Source organism: Clarias gariepinus, chromosome 5 (genome assembly GCF_024256425.1).
Source record: "Clarias gariepinus isolate MV-2021 ecotype Netherlands chromosome 5, CGAR_prim_01v2, whole genome shotgun sequence".
NCBI lineage: Eukaryota > Metazoa > Chordata > Actinopteri > Siluriformes > Clariidae > Clarias > Clarias gariepinus.
Genome location: NC_071104.1, coordinates 19329557 through 19348916, shown reverse-complemented (window position 1 = coordinate 19348916; position 19360 = coordinate 19329557). Strand labels below are relative to the sequence as shown.

At 35.8% G+C, this 19360-nt stretch overlaps 2 protein-coding genes across 3 annotated transcripts in view; one reads left to right on the top strand and one right to left on the bottom strand.

Moving 5' to 3' along the window:
• The window catches only part of slc49a4 (solute carrier family 49 member 4), a 40477-nt gene extending 35252 nt beyond the window's left edge, over window positions 1-5225 (bottom strand). The window contains exon 1 of one of the 2 annotated variants that reach the window (XM_053497193.1): window positions 4779-5225. In XM_053497193.1, coding sequence (XP_053353168.1) covers window positions 4779-5079 — 301 coding nt within the window. In that variant the 5' untranslated portion in view covers window positions 5080-5225. The remainder of the gene's footprint in view (window positions 1-4778) is intronic. The other variant, XM_053497194.1, reaches the window with a different exon arrangement.
• Window positions 5226-5305: 80 nt separating this feature from the next.
• On the top strand, window positions 5306-19352 carry hspbap1 (hspb associated protein 1). The gene is made up of 8 exons (XM_053497195.1): window positions 5306-5418; window positions 6890-7087; window positions 9913-10097; window positions 11816-11952; window positions 13858-14029; window positions 17637-17720; window positions 18016-18126; window positions 18504-19352. The coding sequence occupies exons 2-8, from the start codon at window positions 6904-6906 to the stop codon at window positions 18993-18995; spliced, it is 1365 nt and encodes a 454-aa protein (XP_053353170.1). The 5' UTR covers window positions 5306-5418; window positions 6890-6903; the 3' UTR covers window positions 18996-19352.
• The last annotated feature ends 8 nt before the right edge of the window (window positions 19353-19360 follow it).

Below are 19360 nucleotides of genomic sequence, written 5' to 3'. Positions count from 1 at the left end.
ATTGATTTACTCTGCATCGATGTTCAACTTTTATCTAAAATTATTGTAAGAATTGGTAACGGGCAAAATATTAAATCTTAATTAAATCCAGGCAGCTACAGAAGCTGATAGAGAACATCAGTGCCACAAGGTCCATGACATTTGCTGGAGTCAGTAACCTTCTGTCACAATTAACTTAATTTATTTAAGTCACAATTAATTTAGATTAAATTTAGAAGACTATTTTAATGTTGTTAGTCACTGTAGCTTGAACCAGAGCTTAATATCAAAGAAAGTCTTGTTGCTAGTGTGAAGGCAGGCTGGGTTACAACACCCCCATGTCACAATGAGCCACGTACCCACTATGTCTGCAAATTTTGAGTGAATGCAGAAAGAACTTGAACAACATGGCCGCAGACACACAGTAGAAACCGGTAAGCTGCCACAGATTTTTTGGGACAAGTTCAGAAAAATACTGGTGATAACGTCATGGTTAAGAAGTAGTAAGGACTTGATAAAGGACCGTTTTCCATTTTGGTCGCATCCCTGCTGCATTCTTAGAGATTTTTAGGATGCAGAGGGAACTTCATGGTCTTCCATGAAACATGACGTGTGTACTGGTGTCTGTGTGAACTGCACTGCGGTGGAGGTGTTTGCAAACATCAGCAAGAGCAAACAGTCTAGATTGTGTGTACTGGCTAATATTTACATGGCCTCACTGGGGACTAGGCAGACAGCAGAAAAAAGCTGACTGTACTAAAAGAAGTGCTACAACAGAAATTATTAACCTCAACAACTGCACTTGTGCTTTTAGTCATGAGAACAGAAGACTTGAACTAATTACAGGGAACCTTGAAAAAATAAAATGGCATGGTACTATTATATTAACTTTATATAGTATGTTGGTTGTGGAACAGTAGGATCTTAGCTAATTAATATATTTTGCAATTGTTTGCTTGTTTTATTCCATGTCAAATGTATTTATTTTAAACTGAAAAGCAAACGATCAATTGAATTTATGAAAGCTTTTACAGGCATTTTTAAACAAAGCACTTGAGGCTGAAATAGTTTGAAAAAAACATATTTTTGGATATATCACACAAAGAATTACTTGTAAATATCTTATGATAGCTTTAAAATAGCATATGCTATTGTCAAGTTGATTTATGACTTTTGTGGGGAAGAGGTTGCTGACAAATCTGAGAAGGATGTATGACTGAGAAGGAACGAAAAGGAATCATTCTCTTTTGATTATGTAATCGCCATGTGACTTGCACAATGATCTTGCCTGACCATACTTAGATTGGATTCCCATAAAAATGTGCAATAAGGTTTAATTACTGTTGTTTGCAAAAGATCATCTGACGACCTGACATGTGAAAAGAGTAAGGTATAGATAAGTGTTTAGTGTGATATAAATACAGTTTAAAAGGAGCAAGCACAGCACAGAACCACAAGCATCGGGGCATTTCGGGGAAAAAATCCAAAACCTGACCAAACACTAATAAACTATTGTGTCATTATATCATTAAAGACATCACCTGTTTTATTGAACTTCCAGCTGCCCAACACACAGTATGACTAATTCCTGCTACCCGATATCACCCAAATGAGGATGGGTTGCCTGTTGAGTCTGGTTTCTCTCAAGGTTTCTTCCTAATGCCATCTCAGGGAGTTCTTTACTTGCCGAAATCTCCCTAAGCTTGCTCATCACAGACAATCTGACAATTCTGATTATATTTTATCACATGTCATACAGATCTGGAAAACTGCTTTGCGACAATGACTATAATTAATAGTGCTATCCAAATAAAATGTAATTGAATTGAATCAAATAAACGTTCTCCACCATTCAACTGGGCATGCTCTCAATCAACTTCTGGGCCAAATCCTGTATGATAGCAACCCATTCTTTCATAATCACTACTTGGAGTTATTACTACTTCAGAATTAGTGGGTTTTTGTTTGTCCGCCTCTTGAGGATTGACCACAGGTTCTCACTGGGATTAAGATCTGGGGAGTTTCCAGGCCATGGACCCAAAATTTTAACGTCTTGGTCCCCGAGCCACTTAGTTATCACTTTTGCCTTATGGCACGGTGCTCCATCGTGCTGGAAAATGCATTGTTCTTCACCAAACTGTTGTTGGATTGCTGGAAGAAGTTGCTGTAGAAGGCTGTTTTTTGGTACCATTCTTTATTCATGGCTGTGTTTTGGGGAAAATTGTGAGTGAGCCCACTCCCTTGGATGAGAAGCAATCCCACACATAAATCTCAGGATCCTTTACTGTTGGCATGGCACAGGACTGATGGTAGCGCTCACCTTTTCTTCTCCGGACAAGCCTTTTTTCAGATCCTCCAAACAATCGAAAAGAGGCTTCATCTGAGAATATGACTTTGCCTCAGTCCTCAGCAGTCCATTCACCATACTTTCTGCAGAAGATCAATCTGTCCCTGATATATATTTTTTTTTTGGAGAGAAGTGGCTTCTTTGCTGCCCTTCTTGACACCAGGCCATCTTCCAAAAGTCTTTGCCTCACTGTGTGTGCAGATGCGCTCACACCTGCCTGCTGCCATTCCTGAGCAAGCTCTGCACTGGTGGCACTCCGATCCCACAGCTGAATCCTCTTTAGGAAACGATCCTGGCGCTTGCAGGACTTTCTTGGACGCCCTGAAGCTTGAAGTTCCTGATGATCCTATAAATTATTGATTTGGGTGCAATCTTAGTAGCCACGATATCCTTGCCTGTGAAGCCATTTTTATGCAACGCAATGATGGCTGCACACGTTCCTTTGCAGGTCACCATGGTTAACAATGGAAGGACAATGATTTTAAGCATCACCCTCCTTTTAACATGTCAAGTCTGCCATTCTAACCCAATTAGCCTGACATAATGATCTCCAGCCTTGTGCTTGTCAACATTCTTACCTGAGTTAACAAGACGATTACTGAAATAATCTCAGCAGGTCCTTTAATGAAATGCAGTGGAAAGGTTTTTTTTTTAGATTAAGTTCATTTTCATGGCAAAGAAGGACTATGCAATTCATCTGATCACCCTTCATAACATTCTGGAGTATATGCAAATTGCTATTATAAAAACTTAAGCAGCATCTTTTCCAATTTCCAATATTTATGTAATTCTCAAAACTTTTGGCCACGACTGTGTGTGTGTGTGTGTATATATATATATATATATACTGTATATATATATATATATATATATATATATATATATAAAAAGGTTTGTAGCCCCTCTTTTAATTCTATGTGTTTTGTATAAAAAAAGAAACTAAACAAACTGAAAATGAAGCCAAAAAAACAACAAACAAACATGTGGGAAAATACTAAGTGCCAAATGATTCAGTAGCTTGTAGATCCACCACTTATAAACATATATCATATTTTTCAACAATTCTTTAAACCCTAACTGATGTTGTGAGTAACTTCACATTTCTTAAACAATCATGTTAGAAGACATATCCTGTTGTTGTGGATAAGATGCTACAGTTTTTCAAATGGGCTAAATTATTGGTCTGAATCAAGGAAATTAAACAACTAATGAGCTTAGTGGAATTGTGTTAAGAACTGTTCAAAATGTTATTAAAATCTGGAAAGATAGTGTTGAACTATTAACTTTGAAACTGTAAAAAAAAAATGCCTGGGAAAAAACAAACAAACAAAAACCATGGCTGGTTTAGTGGTGCCTTGTATTATACTGCATTCTGTTTAAACAAACAATCAAACAAACAAATAAACTTAAAGAGTAGAAATCATAGCTATGGTTATTAGTTAAAGTCAGAGATTTTTCCACACACATGCACACAAACACACGTGAACACCACAAAGAATTGGCCATAGGAAAATCACATGATGTTGAGGTTATTGGAAAAAAGGCTTCAGTTTAAATGGGAGTGTAAAGATTTGACTTTGAAACAATAAAAAAGCAGGTCTGATAAGTCCAGATTTACCCTATTTCATTTTTTTTTTTTTAAAAAGCCAGTCAGTGAATACAACACATGCACTATGGGACTCTGAACTATACAGTCTACATTTTTTGTACCTGTCTCTGTAGAGATTTTTTTTCATTTGACACAAATTAAATATTTTGCAAGATCACTTTGTGGTACTAATTATGCAAACAGCTTTTACATTAGAATTTTGTTTAAGGAAATTACTAATCTGCAATTAAACATACTAATTAATTAATAAATTAACTAAAAATAAATATAACTATTAATTATTTTAATTTAAAAACACTGCTGCAATTCCCTTAACAAAAGCTCACTAATTTCACAACTCATCTATGTGCCCATACATTCTCACTTCCTCTCCATTAGATTTTATCCTAATGCCTTGTACTTAGCCGTGTACCCCAGACTAATCATTCTATAAAGAAATTTTGTAATTTTTTATTATTTCACATAATGTGTTGGGACACACATTATTCTAACCTGACACTCATATTTCACCACACAGAAACCCAGAAGGGCCAGAAGGAGAACTTGAAGCAGCCTTTTGGGGTTGTACATACATCCCTTTTCTATGAAGTGTATATAAAAATGGCAAAATCGGAAGTTTAAAAATATCTCTGTAACAGATAATAAGACAGTGTTTGGGCGATTATTATTACATACAAGCCCATGATGACGAAAATCACTGAAGCATTTTCAGGATAATCTTGTAATCTGATAATGTTCGAGGAAAACTATTTGCAACACAAGTAAATCACATCAACACTAAAAACTGATTTAAGCTCATAGCAAATACAAACGGTCTGGCAGCGTACAAATACAAAAACTAACCTTTTTTGTCCATCAGCCACATAAACAGGAGCCATGGAAGGAAGCCCACAGGTCCCCAAATCACTAAAATAGCTATGTCCGTGGATGAGAAGCCGAACGCTTGCTTGGCGGAGTTTTGGATGGGACCCCATGTGTTCCACACCATGCCTTGTAAAAACGCCAGCATTGAGAACAAGGTTAAAACAAGCCACCTCCGCCCGTACACCCTGCCGCTGTTTGTCTCCGGCTGGACCCTCGCTTCTGCCTGGCTCGGCCCGAGCAGCGGCTCCCTCTCAGTCCCGGTGCTCTCCGCGGCACCCATTGAATTGACTCGGTATCAATTCCTTTCGAATAGTGAAATGAAGCGTCCGATAAGAAATAAATAGACAAACAAACAAATAAAACTACACAGCCATCACTTCACAACCAGACTCCACAAACGTAAACAACAGCTGATGGCAGCTTCCAAAATTCAAACTTTACTGCGCATGCGGCTCTTCCGAACGGACGTTACGTCAAATCTTAGAAACTGAATCCTGTCTGGTTGCCATGTTGGTTCTACGTGACCTTCGTTGATACAACAAACCCCGTCCAGACACAGAGCCCGAATGGCTGGAGTTGCTTTCCTGTGCAATCTTTTAAAAACGTTGCAAGCTCTCACGTGAGTTTGTTTACAATGTCAAATTAGACCAGAAAGTATTCTTCTGCCTTTCTGAGACGCCACGTGACAAACTGTTTTTATGTTTAATTGTGTAACTGAGTTTATCTGTATGGAAAAATAACATGGCTAGAGATGAGTTAGTGTTAGTGTTAGTGTCGCTAAAATAGTTTGCATTTCGAGGTGTTTTCAGTCTGGCCAGGATTATTCTCTCATCTTTTACTGCTCATTATATGCAGATATGATGGCAAGAATGATCTGACTATTGAATATAGGGATTCACTGTTGTACTTTAAATTGAAATTAAAAGATTACTATTGACTTAGTTTGTGTGTGTTGATTAGATCAGCCAGTTTCGCTCATGTGATCAAATGAACAAGAGTCTGCTAAGGTAAATAAGGAATAAATCACGGGTCCTGATGCTGTTGTTGGTCTTTTAACCTGTAGAAATGTCACTCCAGTCCCTAGGTATGAAAAGCATTAAAAACTTTAGTAACTGCTATATCAGCGAACCATATGCCCGATGTTCCGGATGACACTTAGACAGATTAAAATACCAAATACCGTGTTGTGCAAAAAGCTTTAAGACACCCCTCATTTCATTATATTATTATTATTATTTTATTTTTTTTTGCATCATCTTGAGGAATAGTTTTCCAGGCTTTCAATTTCTGTCTAGTCTGTGTACCTGACCAGTTTCAGAGAAGTGTTATTTGTTTAAGCCACACAGTGGCCTATGATTTATTCAAGCATATATATATTTAAAAAAATTAACTTAAGGCATAAACCAGTGAGAAACAGGTACAGATGACCAGGCTGGTGATGCTGAATGCTGAGTGGTTGGAACAGATGAGAGGGCAAATGAGGTTGCTGCTGAGGTTGTAACATAAATGCAATTGTTACATTGTATAGGCACTTTGCAGCCTGTTACATTTGCTCTCATTTCTTGAACCTACACCATTTAATTTAATTTGTATAAATTTCAAGACTGTATTTTTATTTGTGAATAAGTGATGTCATATTTTCATAGTTACATTAATGTTGTCCCTGAGACATATCAATAAAGGCCCTGAGACCTTACTTATACCTTATTTAGTCAAGAAACATTCTTTCTCCTTAAATAACAATATATTTTTGCAAATTATTGTTTTTATACAGTAATTCTTTATTGTTAAATTATATAAAGCATCCATCCAACAGTTCCTTCTGAATGAGTTGTTGCAATAAACTATTAGAACAAGCACATTAATATAATCCTGTGATCTGCCTTACAGATGGCACATGTCTGAACACCTTCTGACCCTTCAGATTTGAAAATTCAATAGTGCTGTGTTATACAAGATTATACACAATGAACAGGAAACATTAATTATTTCTCTGTAATGAAAAATATCACAAAGAATGAGAGTAAGCAGTTGTGCATGGCTTGTCTGGTTCGATGAATGTGAACCTTTAAAACTGTGTTTCTGTTCAGTGACTTCTGCAAAAATGGCTACTAAACCCTTCAGGCCAGAGGAAGCACATAGGATCATCCAGGATCTGCACAGGCCAGCAGTTTTCCTCAACATGACCGATAACTGGCCTGCGCGAGACTGGAATCTGGAACATCTGGCACTTTGTCTGGAGGAGAAGTCTGTACGTTTCCGTATTGGGAAGCAGTGTGAACAGAAGGGTAAGGAGTTTCTCATTTTCTAAATGAGAATGAAAAGATACCTTGCATGACTCGTTTTGAAATATTTCCCTCAGCAGTCAGACAATAATACAGTAATATTATAGCAACATAAAAGTTGTGAATACAAACAATTCATAAGCTCATAAAACAATTCATAAGCGCATAAAATTTTTTGTTTTGCATATGCAGTGATGGCCAAAATATTGAGACAAAGTGAAAGTCAGTGTTTTAATGACTGTAAGAGATTTGTTATATAAAATATCTTAATTTTTACTCTCTTCTACTATTTTTTTTTTGTGGATCTGATATTAACGTGTTAAATCTTCCATGCTACTACCTTCTGTCTCCTCTTTAGTCTGATATTAAGGTGCTAACTCTCCCACGCTCTTTTTTCTCATTCTCCCACTATGTTTCTCTCTCTCTCACTCTCTTTCTCTCTCCCTCCCTCCCTCCCTCTCCTCTCCCGTAAGCTAACACTTGATGGTTTGTCGCTGGACGAACATCTATACATCTATACTTCCACTCTTTGTTCTTCAGGATTTCACTAGGATGTTAAACTAGTTTGTGGCCTTTGTAGTAACAAATATAGATGACACACAGCATTTGTCTAAGCATATAAATATTCTGTCCTTTGCTGTTAATAAATAGAGACCTTTCTGACTGATGTGTTTGACTTTGTTTCTTATGGCTTATCGAAGCACAGGGACTCGTAACCAAACAACTTGTTTATTCAATTACGAAACTTTAAACTTTACAATGACATTTTAATTTGATGAACATTAGGATAATAAAAATAATTTATTATTTAATCAATACAACAATTAGTATTTATTTTGTATGTATATAATAACAATAACAAACCGAATTTAATATCAGATGCCTTATTCTTCAAAACCTGCTGCATTCAGATGGGCATAGAGTTAAAATATGTCTGCGGTCTCTGCAGACCTCACAGTTCCTGCCTCCTTGATTGCTTCATGAAGATCATTTACAGAAATCTGCCACTTCACAATTCTCTTGGAAATTAGTTTTTCACCATTTTTATGCAGAGGTGGTTACCCTGGCTTCCATCTATTTACTAAACCAGCTGATTGTAATTACTAATCTGACCGAGTAATCTGATTGGACAAGAGGCAGTTTACCGTCTAATGATTTAAAGGATATATGTTGGAGGAACAAAATAACTGGTAAACAATAATAAATAATAATGTAAATAAACAAACAGATTATAATCTAAAGATAATTAATGGTGTTTGTGGAACTTTGTATGAAAGCGGTATCACATTTAAGGTTGTGCTGTTATACCGAATATCAGCACAATATTATGCTGTCGTGGTATGATGAAGGTATACTGTAAGTGGCAAAGATATCACAGCTGTGCTTTTTTTTAGTACAATAGCATTCCTTTTCATGCCAGGATGCATAATTAGCACAACTTTTCAGTCAAATAGGCATCAATCAAATAGTGAAATCACCCATTTGCACATTATTTTACCAACTTCTAGCCTCACCCATGCTGTGACCGCCAGTTAGTGTAATTAACGATTGTAGAACACCTAGGATGCTGGAGTAATACAAATAGTTTCATCCCATTGGTGTTACAGTTTATTATCACAACTCATAGACAAGTAGACCTCTGGTCCAATCTGAAACTAATTGTTGAAAAATAAAAGGTTTTCTTACAATGCTTTTATATATCTTTATTATGAAACCATGGAGTATGTAACCATGTAACAGTTTATCTGAATAATAAGAATTTAATAAAATTGTAGATACAGATTTTATTAAATTTTTAAATCCTCTTTTTTTCTCAGTTTTATTGACCTTGAGGGTTCGGAAGGTGCATACCTCTCCCACTACATATTAATTAAGACCATAACTTTCTCTCTCTCTTTCTTTTTCTGTCTGTCTCTTTTAGACACACACACAAAGCCTAAAGACACTATACCAATTCACTGAAAACTATACTAGGTACTATATAAATAAAAAGAAGTATTATAATGTGCAGTATGTGGTTTTAGTATGTGTAGACGGGTCTCATTCAGCATGTATTCGTACCCGTTGTCTGGTGTCCTAGGCTAACCCTGTTTCAGATAATGTTGTTAATGAAGGGAAATGAATAAATATTTCTAAAAGAGATGTAAAAATTGCCAGCGTCTGCTATAAAATTTACATAATGCATACAAATACTGAAAGCTCTTTTCCCAGTACAGAGATGTTAAATTAAATTTGTCAGTAAAGCTGCCATTTTGATTTGAACAAAGTAGTTATGAAAAGTGTATATTGTAATATCGATATTACATTCTGGCATTTATGACTGTGTAATATACTCATGATTTTCACACCTCTGTAGGGCGAGTCTTTCTGAATAGTGTTCAAAAATGCGAGCCTAAAATATTAGGTTCAGTAAGCGTGCTCAGAGGTGTCCTGGTGTGCAGTGCTGACAGGAGATGGATCATTGATTCCCTCTACACAACAGTGGGAGACATTTCCAATACTGTGTTATTTAATTAGACTGATGAATCAATTTTTCTTTCATTTTGAACCAGACAGAAACCAAGTGTACCAAGATGCAACTTTGTGCCACTTACAAAAGAGTACTGCACAGTGGATGATTATAACTTTGTATCATTACAATGCACTTTTGATTGAGGTAATGTTAGGGCATTCCATTCAAACACTATGCTGAATCAATAAGTAGTAAATTCAGAATGAGCAGATACCGGCATGAAATTGACGCAGAGGCCCCATCATTGACAGCTTTCCTAATAACTTCAATGTCTACCTGCACTTTTTAATTTTTTTTTTCTTTTCTTTTTCACCAGCTCCTCTCTTTGAAACAGAGTGCTCATATGTTGAAGCAACTCTTGCAGAGTTTCTGTGCTGGACAAGGGGAGAAGACTCTGCATCTAAAGGCCCATTTACTGACTATCCTCTTTCAGATTACTGGGCTTATGCAGACTATAAGTATATTGACCTTCTTTTTCAGGACAAAGCTACCATGTTAAAGGTAAATCAATATACCCTGCCCAGCCAAAAAACATTACACACTGTAATATTTTCTTGTACTACCCTTTTCTTTGATTGCGGCACATATTGAGCCGTTGCATTGTTTTGTTAAGCTTATGCAATGTCACAACATTTATTTCCGCCCATAGTTGCATTCATTTCTCTCATAAATCTTCGTACATTGAATTGAATTGAATTGAGTTAAATTTTTTATATAGCGCTTTTAACATTGGTTATTATCTCATAGCTGCATAACAAAATAAAAATAAAATCCCAATGATTCTCAATAAGGTTAAGGGCTGGACTCTGCGATGGCCAATCCTTGTGTGGAAATGAGATCTTATGCTCCCTTAAACACTCTTTCACAATTTGAGATGAATCCTGGTATTGTCATCTTGGAATATGCCCACGCCATCAGGGAGCCATTATGGTTTTAATAATGCATTTTTCAGTTCTTAACCAAATTTAGTGGTTTCACAAATGTCTGTAGTCTTTTGTGAAACCACAGTTTTCTTTTTTTGATGCAGAACAATAATTTGTCCTTGCTGAAACATTAACATTTTTCTGTTTTCTGACATGGTTGTATGGTCACTTAGGGTTAAATAACGTTACCCGCTGAACCATATTAATCACTTCAGTAATTATCCTATGGAAGGCGTTTACCTATTTGCTTAATAAAATCCAGGTGATGACTACTTTTTTTTGGATGGGCAGCGTACAATGTCTATTTTCTTACAAATCAAACATGCTCTCTTTTCATTTTTGAAATAGGTTGAATGTTAGAGTGCAATTATGATTAATAATGTGTCTTTCTTTTGTATGTATTGTAGTAGAAGCATAATGTGCACTTGTATCCGTTGGTCAATATTGAACAAGAAGAACAAGTATAAATAAAACTAGTGTTTTCGAAGCACTTCATGGTCCCAGCTTTGTGAACCACTCTCCCAATTGGAAGGCATATGATCCTTTACAGATTTTCTGAGGAGGTGCTATTATCAAGTAGCCTTTGATGGTGTTTTTATCCAGCAGGCATGATTCTTTGTGAAGCCTTTGGCAATTCCCATTTTTTATACCTAGTGTGTATTGGCATTTATATAGTTCGAAACTTCACACAAGGCATGCTTTAAGTCTTCAGGAAATACGCACAGACTTTCTGACTAAATTGGAGCAATAAATCACTGGGTGTGTTTTGCCCGGCTCTCGTTTTCCGTCAGTTAGAGAGCAGATGGTAATGGCAGAGAGGCTGTTTTAAAGTTTGCCACAAGGTTGCTTTGACCTGAATGTGTAGCTCTGGCAGGCTTTCTTCTTTGTAAATTATAATAAATGCTTGTGAGTTGTTGCTGTTTCCTTTTGAGACAGCAATCCTGCCATAGCCAAGGCTGTAAGACTGGCAGACATCAGCCTTTCTTAAATGATGAATAGTGCCATTTTAAAGTCGCTGAAAACCTCAATTGCACAATCTGGGTTTTTTTTTTTTTTTTTTTTTTAAGTCTTCCAGCTGTTAATAGATTCATTATCCAGGTTGCTGGGCAGCATCTTGATGAGCAGTTAAAAAATAAATAAATAAATAAAATATAAAGAGGATTTTTTTACAGCAATCTTACTATGGTTACAGCAATCTATCACCGAATTAAATAATCAATAATGCTATTTTCTTTTTAATTTATAGTAAAAACATGTATATACTAAAAGCCATATGGCAAAATGAATGTGTTGCAGGATGTAGTGTGGTCTGACTTTGGCTATCCTGGCCGTGATGGGAGAGAGAGTACTCTATGGGTTGGTACAAATGGTGCGAACACTCCATGTCACCTGGACACCTACGGATGCAATCTTGTCTTCCAAATCCAAGGCAGGTAATGGCACCGAGCTCGAGCTTTCATTCCATTAACACTGCACATAAGCCATGATTGAAGACTCCAGGCTGTGTGATACTTGTTAGTGCTACTACTGGACAGATGTGCATTGCCAATTATTATTTTTCCTGCACAGTCATATTTGATCTAGAACCTGTGTTAAAATATAAGAAAAAAAATTATACCTATCAGGGAAAAAAAAGAATTTCAGATGAGGAATGTTATTTTACTCCAAAACTTTTGAATGAGAAAAGTCATCTCCTACCCCAAAACTGGGTAAAAGTCTGAGCTGTAAGAGTCTCTTGAACTGCATTACAGGGCCGTATTACAAGGAACAACTGTATGTCTGTGAAAGAGAAAGCCCAAGAGTCTCATCTAATCTCTTGACAGTTATCTGCCTTGGTGGAACATAACATCTTCACTATTTTCTTTTCTCCAACATGAGGAAAGATTGTACAGTATATAATAATCTAAATCTGAGAAATAAGGTAATACATGAGAAATGATGTACTGTGATAGATGTTTCAGCTTCTTTCAGGAGTATTTGTAGTCTATGGAAAATCTTTTATATGGAAGATAACTTCTTCAATGTTTTTTTTTTTTCCTTAGACGATGTTACATTCATTCATTCATTCATCACCTTTAATTAGAAGCTCTGGCATCTATTTAGTGCACTGATTATGAAAATAAATATAAATGTCATAAACAAGAATATGTAAGCTCTACCATGTATGTGTTATTTAAGACAAAGGTAATTATTAGGACAATATGTGATACATTTTTATTATAGATTTTCTGGAAAATGTACTGTACAATATCATTAGCCTTCTTAATTTAACATCAAAATCTAGGCACTAAGTTATTATGTATATAATTTAATTAATTGAGGAATGTGATACTATGTGTGATTAGATAAGATAAAAAGGCTTTTAACGAGTTTTATTCATGTTTATATATAGCTTACTATTGGCAGAATTTAAACCATGACTATTTTTGCTTTTGTAAAACACACATACAGTAAGTGAGTCAAGTGGTATTACTTATTTATTCATTTATTTTAATTAACCGTCTTTTTTGTTTAATTTTAACTATGTTTATTATGTGGTAGGTGGACCGATATAGTAAGATTGTTTTATTAATATTATCTTTGCCTTAAAAATGTTAAATTTGTAGGGTTTGATATTGTTCCACATATAGCTACTGTATATGACACTGTGTGACACAGAAAACACCTTTTAGCTGAAATAAAGGTCAGAATAAAGGCAAATGTACTTGTCTTGAATGAAAAAACTATTAAGAAAAAGGTAAAATAATGCAGCTTAAAGTTTACATTAGTGGTTCTGTCGCTTTTTGTTGTCTTTGTTTAAACTGGTTTTTAAAATGACGCTTTTGATAAAATTACATCTGAATTATAGTATAATATACAGTAATATTTACTGTACATTGTGTCAAACATCTGAGACCACATTTAAATTTATGTTTTTTTTTCTTGAATTTGAATAAACAAAAGGTTTTAGAATTTCAAAAGTCAATATCTTTTTACTATTTCTTTAATCATATTTGTAACATTAAATATGTTAACTGCTTTGTACAAAAAAGTCAGATGTTTGTGCAGAAAAGGGGACACATTTAATACGGAGGAGCTCTGAAATCCATGTTAATATCTCTTTAATAATATATTTTGGAATGAAAATTGTTGTATTCATTTAGAAAATAATTGAAAATGGAAGAATTTTAATTAGTGGCCTCAGACTTTTGGACCCCACTGTTTTCCGATGTATCAGTTAGTCGTTCATAATGGACTTTCACTTATGTTAATCTTATAAAGATTGTTAAAAAAAGTTTATAGCTTATTAACCAAAATATTTCTCCAGACTAAAGTAATCATGTGTTTTTTTCCTTTAGAAAACGCTGGCATCTCTTTTCTCCTGATGATGTAGAATGTATGTACCCGACACGTATACCGTATGAGGAGTCCAGTGTGTTCAGCCAGGTCAGCGTGATAAGTCCTGACATGCGCAGATTCCCTGCTTTCCGAAGAGCCAGGGCCCACCTCGTCACTCTGGAGCCGGGTCAGGTAAAGAGCGGTTTGGTTTGGCATTTTTTGTAATTGAAGTTTACAAAAACAGTTGCTCATTTTCTTAGACACTGAAATGGTGTGTTCAGAAAAGGAATGAAACAGAGGGAGTTTAAAATATAAAAAATGCGTTATCCAAGGGGTATTTCTGTAAAGCTGGAGCAGTAAAAAAAAAAAAAAAAAGACACAATTCGGGGCACCTCTAAGACCTCTGTTAACTGTAAAATATGCAAATTGTGTTAATTGTAAAATATGAGACTTTATTTGTTGGTCAAGAAAAAAAATTATCCAGAATTTTTTTTGCACTGCCAACTGGGTTAAAATATAAGAAAAATATATATAGCTATCAGGAAAGAAAAAGAATTTCAGATGAGGAATGTTAGTTTATTCCAAAACTTTTGAATGATTTTTTTAAAAATACCTTTTTTAGGTATTATGAATAATTTTATTTCTTTTCTTGATAAACAAATAAATTCCCATATTTTCATACCTTAAACTCCCTCTGTTTCACTCCTCTTCTGAACACACCATTTCAGTGTCTATGTGAATGAGCAACTGTTGAGCCATGTCTATCAGAGAAAAGCAGAGCTGGGCAGAGATACAACAAGCCAGCCGAGGGTATCCTCCTATATTAGGACACCTACACATATAATGGACCCAGCAGAGACAAACATGTTAAAAACATGTTTTCTTTCTTCTCTCTAATAGTTTTTGTCGTTTGAACACACATACTGGAGACCAATATATGATATAATTATATATTATATAATATGATATAATTATTATTCTTAATTATAGTTTGCAAACCTTGGTAGCTTCTTTCCTAGGACTCTGTAAGTGCTGATCCTTTCTCCTTTTATTTTATTTTATTATTTTTTTTAATAACACGCTACAGTTCCAGAAACCTCTCAGTGATAATTGCTGGATGGTTGGCTTGACTTGCCATACTCTATCTAACCTTAACCCAAATCTTTTACCAAGCACTTATACATATACATGACAGTCACGCTAATGTACACAGTAATGCCTTTATTTTTATTGGTAACTTCTGTAGAGGCAACAGATAATCTTCCCGCATGTTCCCGCATTCACCTTGAATGGATTTATCTATGTAAGGGAGGGATTAATCTTCTTTAAAGTGCTTGTAACAACTGTGAATAACTGTACCCTCAATAAGATCTTTACATCTTTAAACCCATGTATTTGTGTCGTGCATCGTTAATTTATAATATTCGTTATCAGAAATACAGTAACATCCCAATACGAGCGCCTTCACAAAACTCTGTTCAATTTTTACACAGTTTTCTACTAGTTCTTCTCACGCTCTGGTTCTCATCAGTGCTACCCCCATTCAAGGGTAAAAGCTAACACACATGCTTCCTCCAAAGGAAGCCAACTGCATCATTTTAAACTGCTGCTCATTGAACATCACACATAGAGCAGAGACCTAATTGCCCTCTTGAATGTGCACAAGCTCACAGAAAACCTCTATCAGCTAGTGTCACTCTGACCAACAGTGGAAAGAGTAACTTTTATTAGAACACCATGATCCATCACAAGGTCACATTCCACAACAGTTTGTTTAGGAAAAAATATGTGGGTCCTTTTAGCAAAAAATATAAACACGGTTTTAATACAAACACAGCAGATATTTCCTACAAAAATAATAATAAGTTGGGCTTTAAATATGCTCACATATTTAACGCCCAAATATTCTGACATATAGAGTGTCAGAAAATCCACTTTATTTTCAGATTATTACTATTTTCCCTTATTTTTTTTTTTTTACAAATGTTTAAACTTAGAATAACTAACTAACTACAGTAATTAACTAACTCAAAATAATTTGCATACATAAAAAATCGCTGTTTTTCAGTGTGTGTGTATGTGTGTGTGGTGTGTGCGCATCTCCCTTTCCCCCACCCCACTTTGGATTTCTGTACTGTTTGTAAAGCTGCTTTGCTCGAGACAGGAGATGGTGGCAGGACAATTAGTGGCAGTCCAGCATTGCTAGTGTATTCTCTGAAAGCACTCGCACCATCAGCAGCATACAAATGAAGACCGGAGATGAACGCTTCCATTCTCACACACGGAGCTTTGCTGCTCGCAAGTGCATATACAGTACACAGTACACCCTTAGAAATGGAAATGTTGTGTGGTTCTTCGTGCGTTCTCTGTGTGTGTGCAAGGAAAGTTGAAAATCCAACATCATCCTATTGATAGGTACACACAGACACGCATTTATATAAAGAAACAGAAAGACGAACAGTTCCGCAGGTATACTCGACACTTCCTGCCAGCAACTTCAGATTTATGCAGGATCTTCACATTTGTTATTGGATTTGTTCCTTACTAGGGAATTGAGTGGACCAGACAGTATGCTTTCAGGTTATAATTAATAGAATGGAAAATTTCCATCTGATTACAACAGCAGTTTCATAAATAATGCAGGCTGTACAGTACAGACAAATATTATTTCTGACTTGTAGGTGCTTTAATACTGAAATTACCAGTTAAGTAACTGTTGAGTAAACTGGGGAAAATACGTTCTCAGAAAATGAAGCGCTTTCAGTAATATAGACTGTAATACGATTTAAAGGCCCTGTACACTTCTATGAATAATAAATATCATATGGTGCTGAGAGACACATTAACACAGTATGACAGACTGCAGCTGCCCACTAGTGGAGAGCAAAATTTTTACAGGCATTGCTTTTGGTATTCTGTTCAAATACCCAGTCCAGAAACCTGCACGCTGATTGAGGGCACTAATCTTTAATGTTGAATTACTCTGCACAGCTAAATCCAGACCCGCTGAGTGACATCTGCACACACAAAGTGGACCTATATAAGCTTCATCCAAATGTTTCATTTTTGCTAGATTTGTACTGGGTAAAATTATACAACAGGATGTATTAACCTTTCATGATTTGTTAGCTGGTTTTGGCAAGACTGCAAAATCTCACATTTTAGCATGTGAAATATAACACTGAGCCTATTTATAGACTTGAAATAAATGCAAGCTTGAAATTAATGGCACCAATGATAAAGATTGGATAAAAATTAAAAGGTTATGAAAAATGTCTTTGATCTTTTCATTGAAATAGGAACCTCATTTTTTTTATTCTATTTTTTAAAATTATTATTATTATTATTTCATAAAAGAAATGTCCCAAATGTTCCACTTTGAAAAACTACAGAGCAAGGAATCTGAGAACAGTACTCTTCAGATCCTTCTGAGCTCTGGACTCAACCCCACTGGATACCTTTGTGATGAACTTGCATCTGACTGCTCCCCAATCCTACTCACCCAACATTAGTACCTGACCGCACTAATGCTCTTCCCAACAGCCACACTCCAAAATTTAGTGAAACGTCTTTATAAAAAAAAAGTGAAGGTTATTGTAATCCTTAAATCTGTCATTAAAGATCATTAAATCATCGGGTGCAATGATTCGATGTCTGTATAGTGTAGATCTGTTGCGATCAAAATACCACCATCTTCTACTAAGTGTGTTCCTTAAAGAAAAGTTACTAAAATTATATTATTTACCAATGAATGAGGTCATTTAATCATCTTTTCTTTTTCTTTCTTAATTCAAATTAGGTTCTTTTTGTCCCAAGACACTGGTGGCACTATGTGGAATCAGTTGACCCAGTAACTGTCAGTGTCAACTCTTGGATTGAGATGGTAAGGTGTTGTACCATCTGTTGTAACATTTTAATATTGTGTTAACTGTATTAGGGTGGTAGTGCACAAAGTTTTGTATTTAAAGAATTTGAAAGTCACTTCATAGCTTATTATCATGGCATGGCTTAAAGCTTAGACCCTACATGATTCACCTGCGGTGTCACTCTGATGGACGCCATGATGCTGTCTGTACTAATTAATATGGATTTAAATAAAAGTGAAGACATCCCTTATAAGTTGATGTTCATGATCACACAGGATTCCAGCTTAGTGACATATTCATGTTTTAACGCAGGAAGTGGACGATGAAGCCCGAATAGGAGAAGCTTTGACCAAGACCATTATTTGTGCACTAAAGACTAAACCAAGTGTGGATAACAAAGACAACTGGCTCAATCCAACAGAGGTACACATGAAAATTAACAACTTTTTAATCTAACTTATGCACTCATCATCATGCAGAGGGCGCTCCAGTCTTGATATAGTGTGTTTGTTTTCACTGGTGCTGGCCTTCCCATCAATCTATACACACAACTGAATGAGAGGAATCTGGTATTGGCTTAGCCCCAGGTTTTAACAAAACAAGCAGCTGTGTGTACAGACTGATAAAAAGGACTGACATCATCCTCCACTGTTCCATAACCTGCACTCACCAGAAAACCTGTGGCATTTTTACACATAAAAAAAAAAAGTAAACTGAAAGAATTTTAAGTTGTAGTAAAGCTAGTAATGCGGCATTTTGTCATTGATGCTTTCCATGCTGTGTCTGGTGTTGTGTTAAAGGATGGGATCTCTACACATGATGAAAACATGCAGTATGTGAATCTAGCAGTAAAGGCTTATATGAATCATAGGAGTTTTCATTCTGAAGACTTGGGAAGATATGCAGGACAACCCAGGCCCTCAGTGTCGAAGCGGGACTCCGGTGGTCATTTAAAGAGCCCTTTCACTAAGCCTGTGACCTCATTCTCATTGCCCTTTGGACCTCACCTTATTCCTGTTACTTTGTCTCAAAAAGTCACGGTGACAAATTGCAAAGAGGCACTGGATCCAAAAGACACTCCTTCCTACTCTCTTCCCAAAACAAAGCCCCTGCATACGAATACACCTGGGAAAGAAGATGCAATCAGTGTATCAGAGGAGGAAGAAGATGGAAATGGTGGTGCAGCGTGTGGTCGAATATACACTAATGATGTGCTAGACTGCCTGCTACATCCTGATGTCATTGCACTTGTTACAAAGCTAATGATAAACAGACAGAAAGAGCTTGTCTAAACAAGTCAGAATGTAATTTGTACACTGTTTACTTGACACATAAAATATTGAGGTTTATAAATGAATTGCTAACAAATATTAGTCAGAATTATTAATAATAATTTGAAAGAACAAGGAGCGTAATTGCTGTCCCATTATTACTGATGTACTGATTCTTCATTTATTTATGTAAAAGTCAAGGAAATAGTAAGACAATGCTGTATTTCTTGGAATATAAAATGATAAAGTATCCCACCTCATATCTCACAGAGATAAAGCTGTAATATTCGGTTTTCTACTGGGAACGGTGTCCTTGGGCAGTGGAAAGACAATGTACAAAGTATGACTTATTGTGTAGCCTTGATGAAAAACAAAGCCATAAAACT

What these genes read in the sequence shown, in the direction of transcription:
- hspbap1 (XM_053497195.1), top strand. Translation starts at nt 6,904, where the DNA reads ATGGCTACTAAACCCTTCAGGCCAGAGGAAGCACATAGGATCATCCAG. An exon ending in GTCTTCCAAATCCAAGGCAG is followed by an intron (nt 11,953 to 13,857) that starts GTAATGGCACCG and finishes TTTTTCCTTTAG; the next exon opens with AAAACGCTGGCATCTCTTTT. An exon ending in TCACTCTGGAGCCGGGTCAG is followed by an intron (nt 14,030 to 17,636) that starts GTAAAGAGCGGT and finishes AATTCAAATTAG; the next exon opens with GTTCTTTTTGTCCCAAGACA.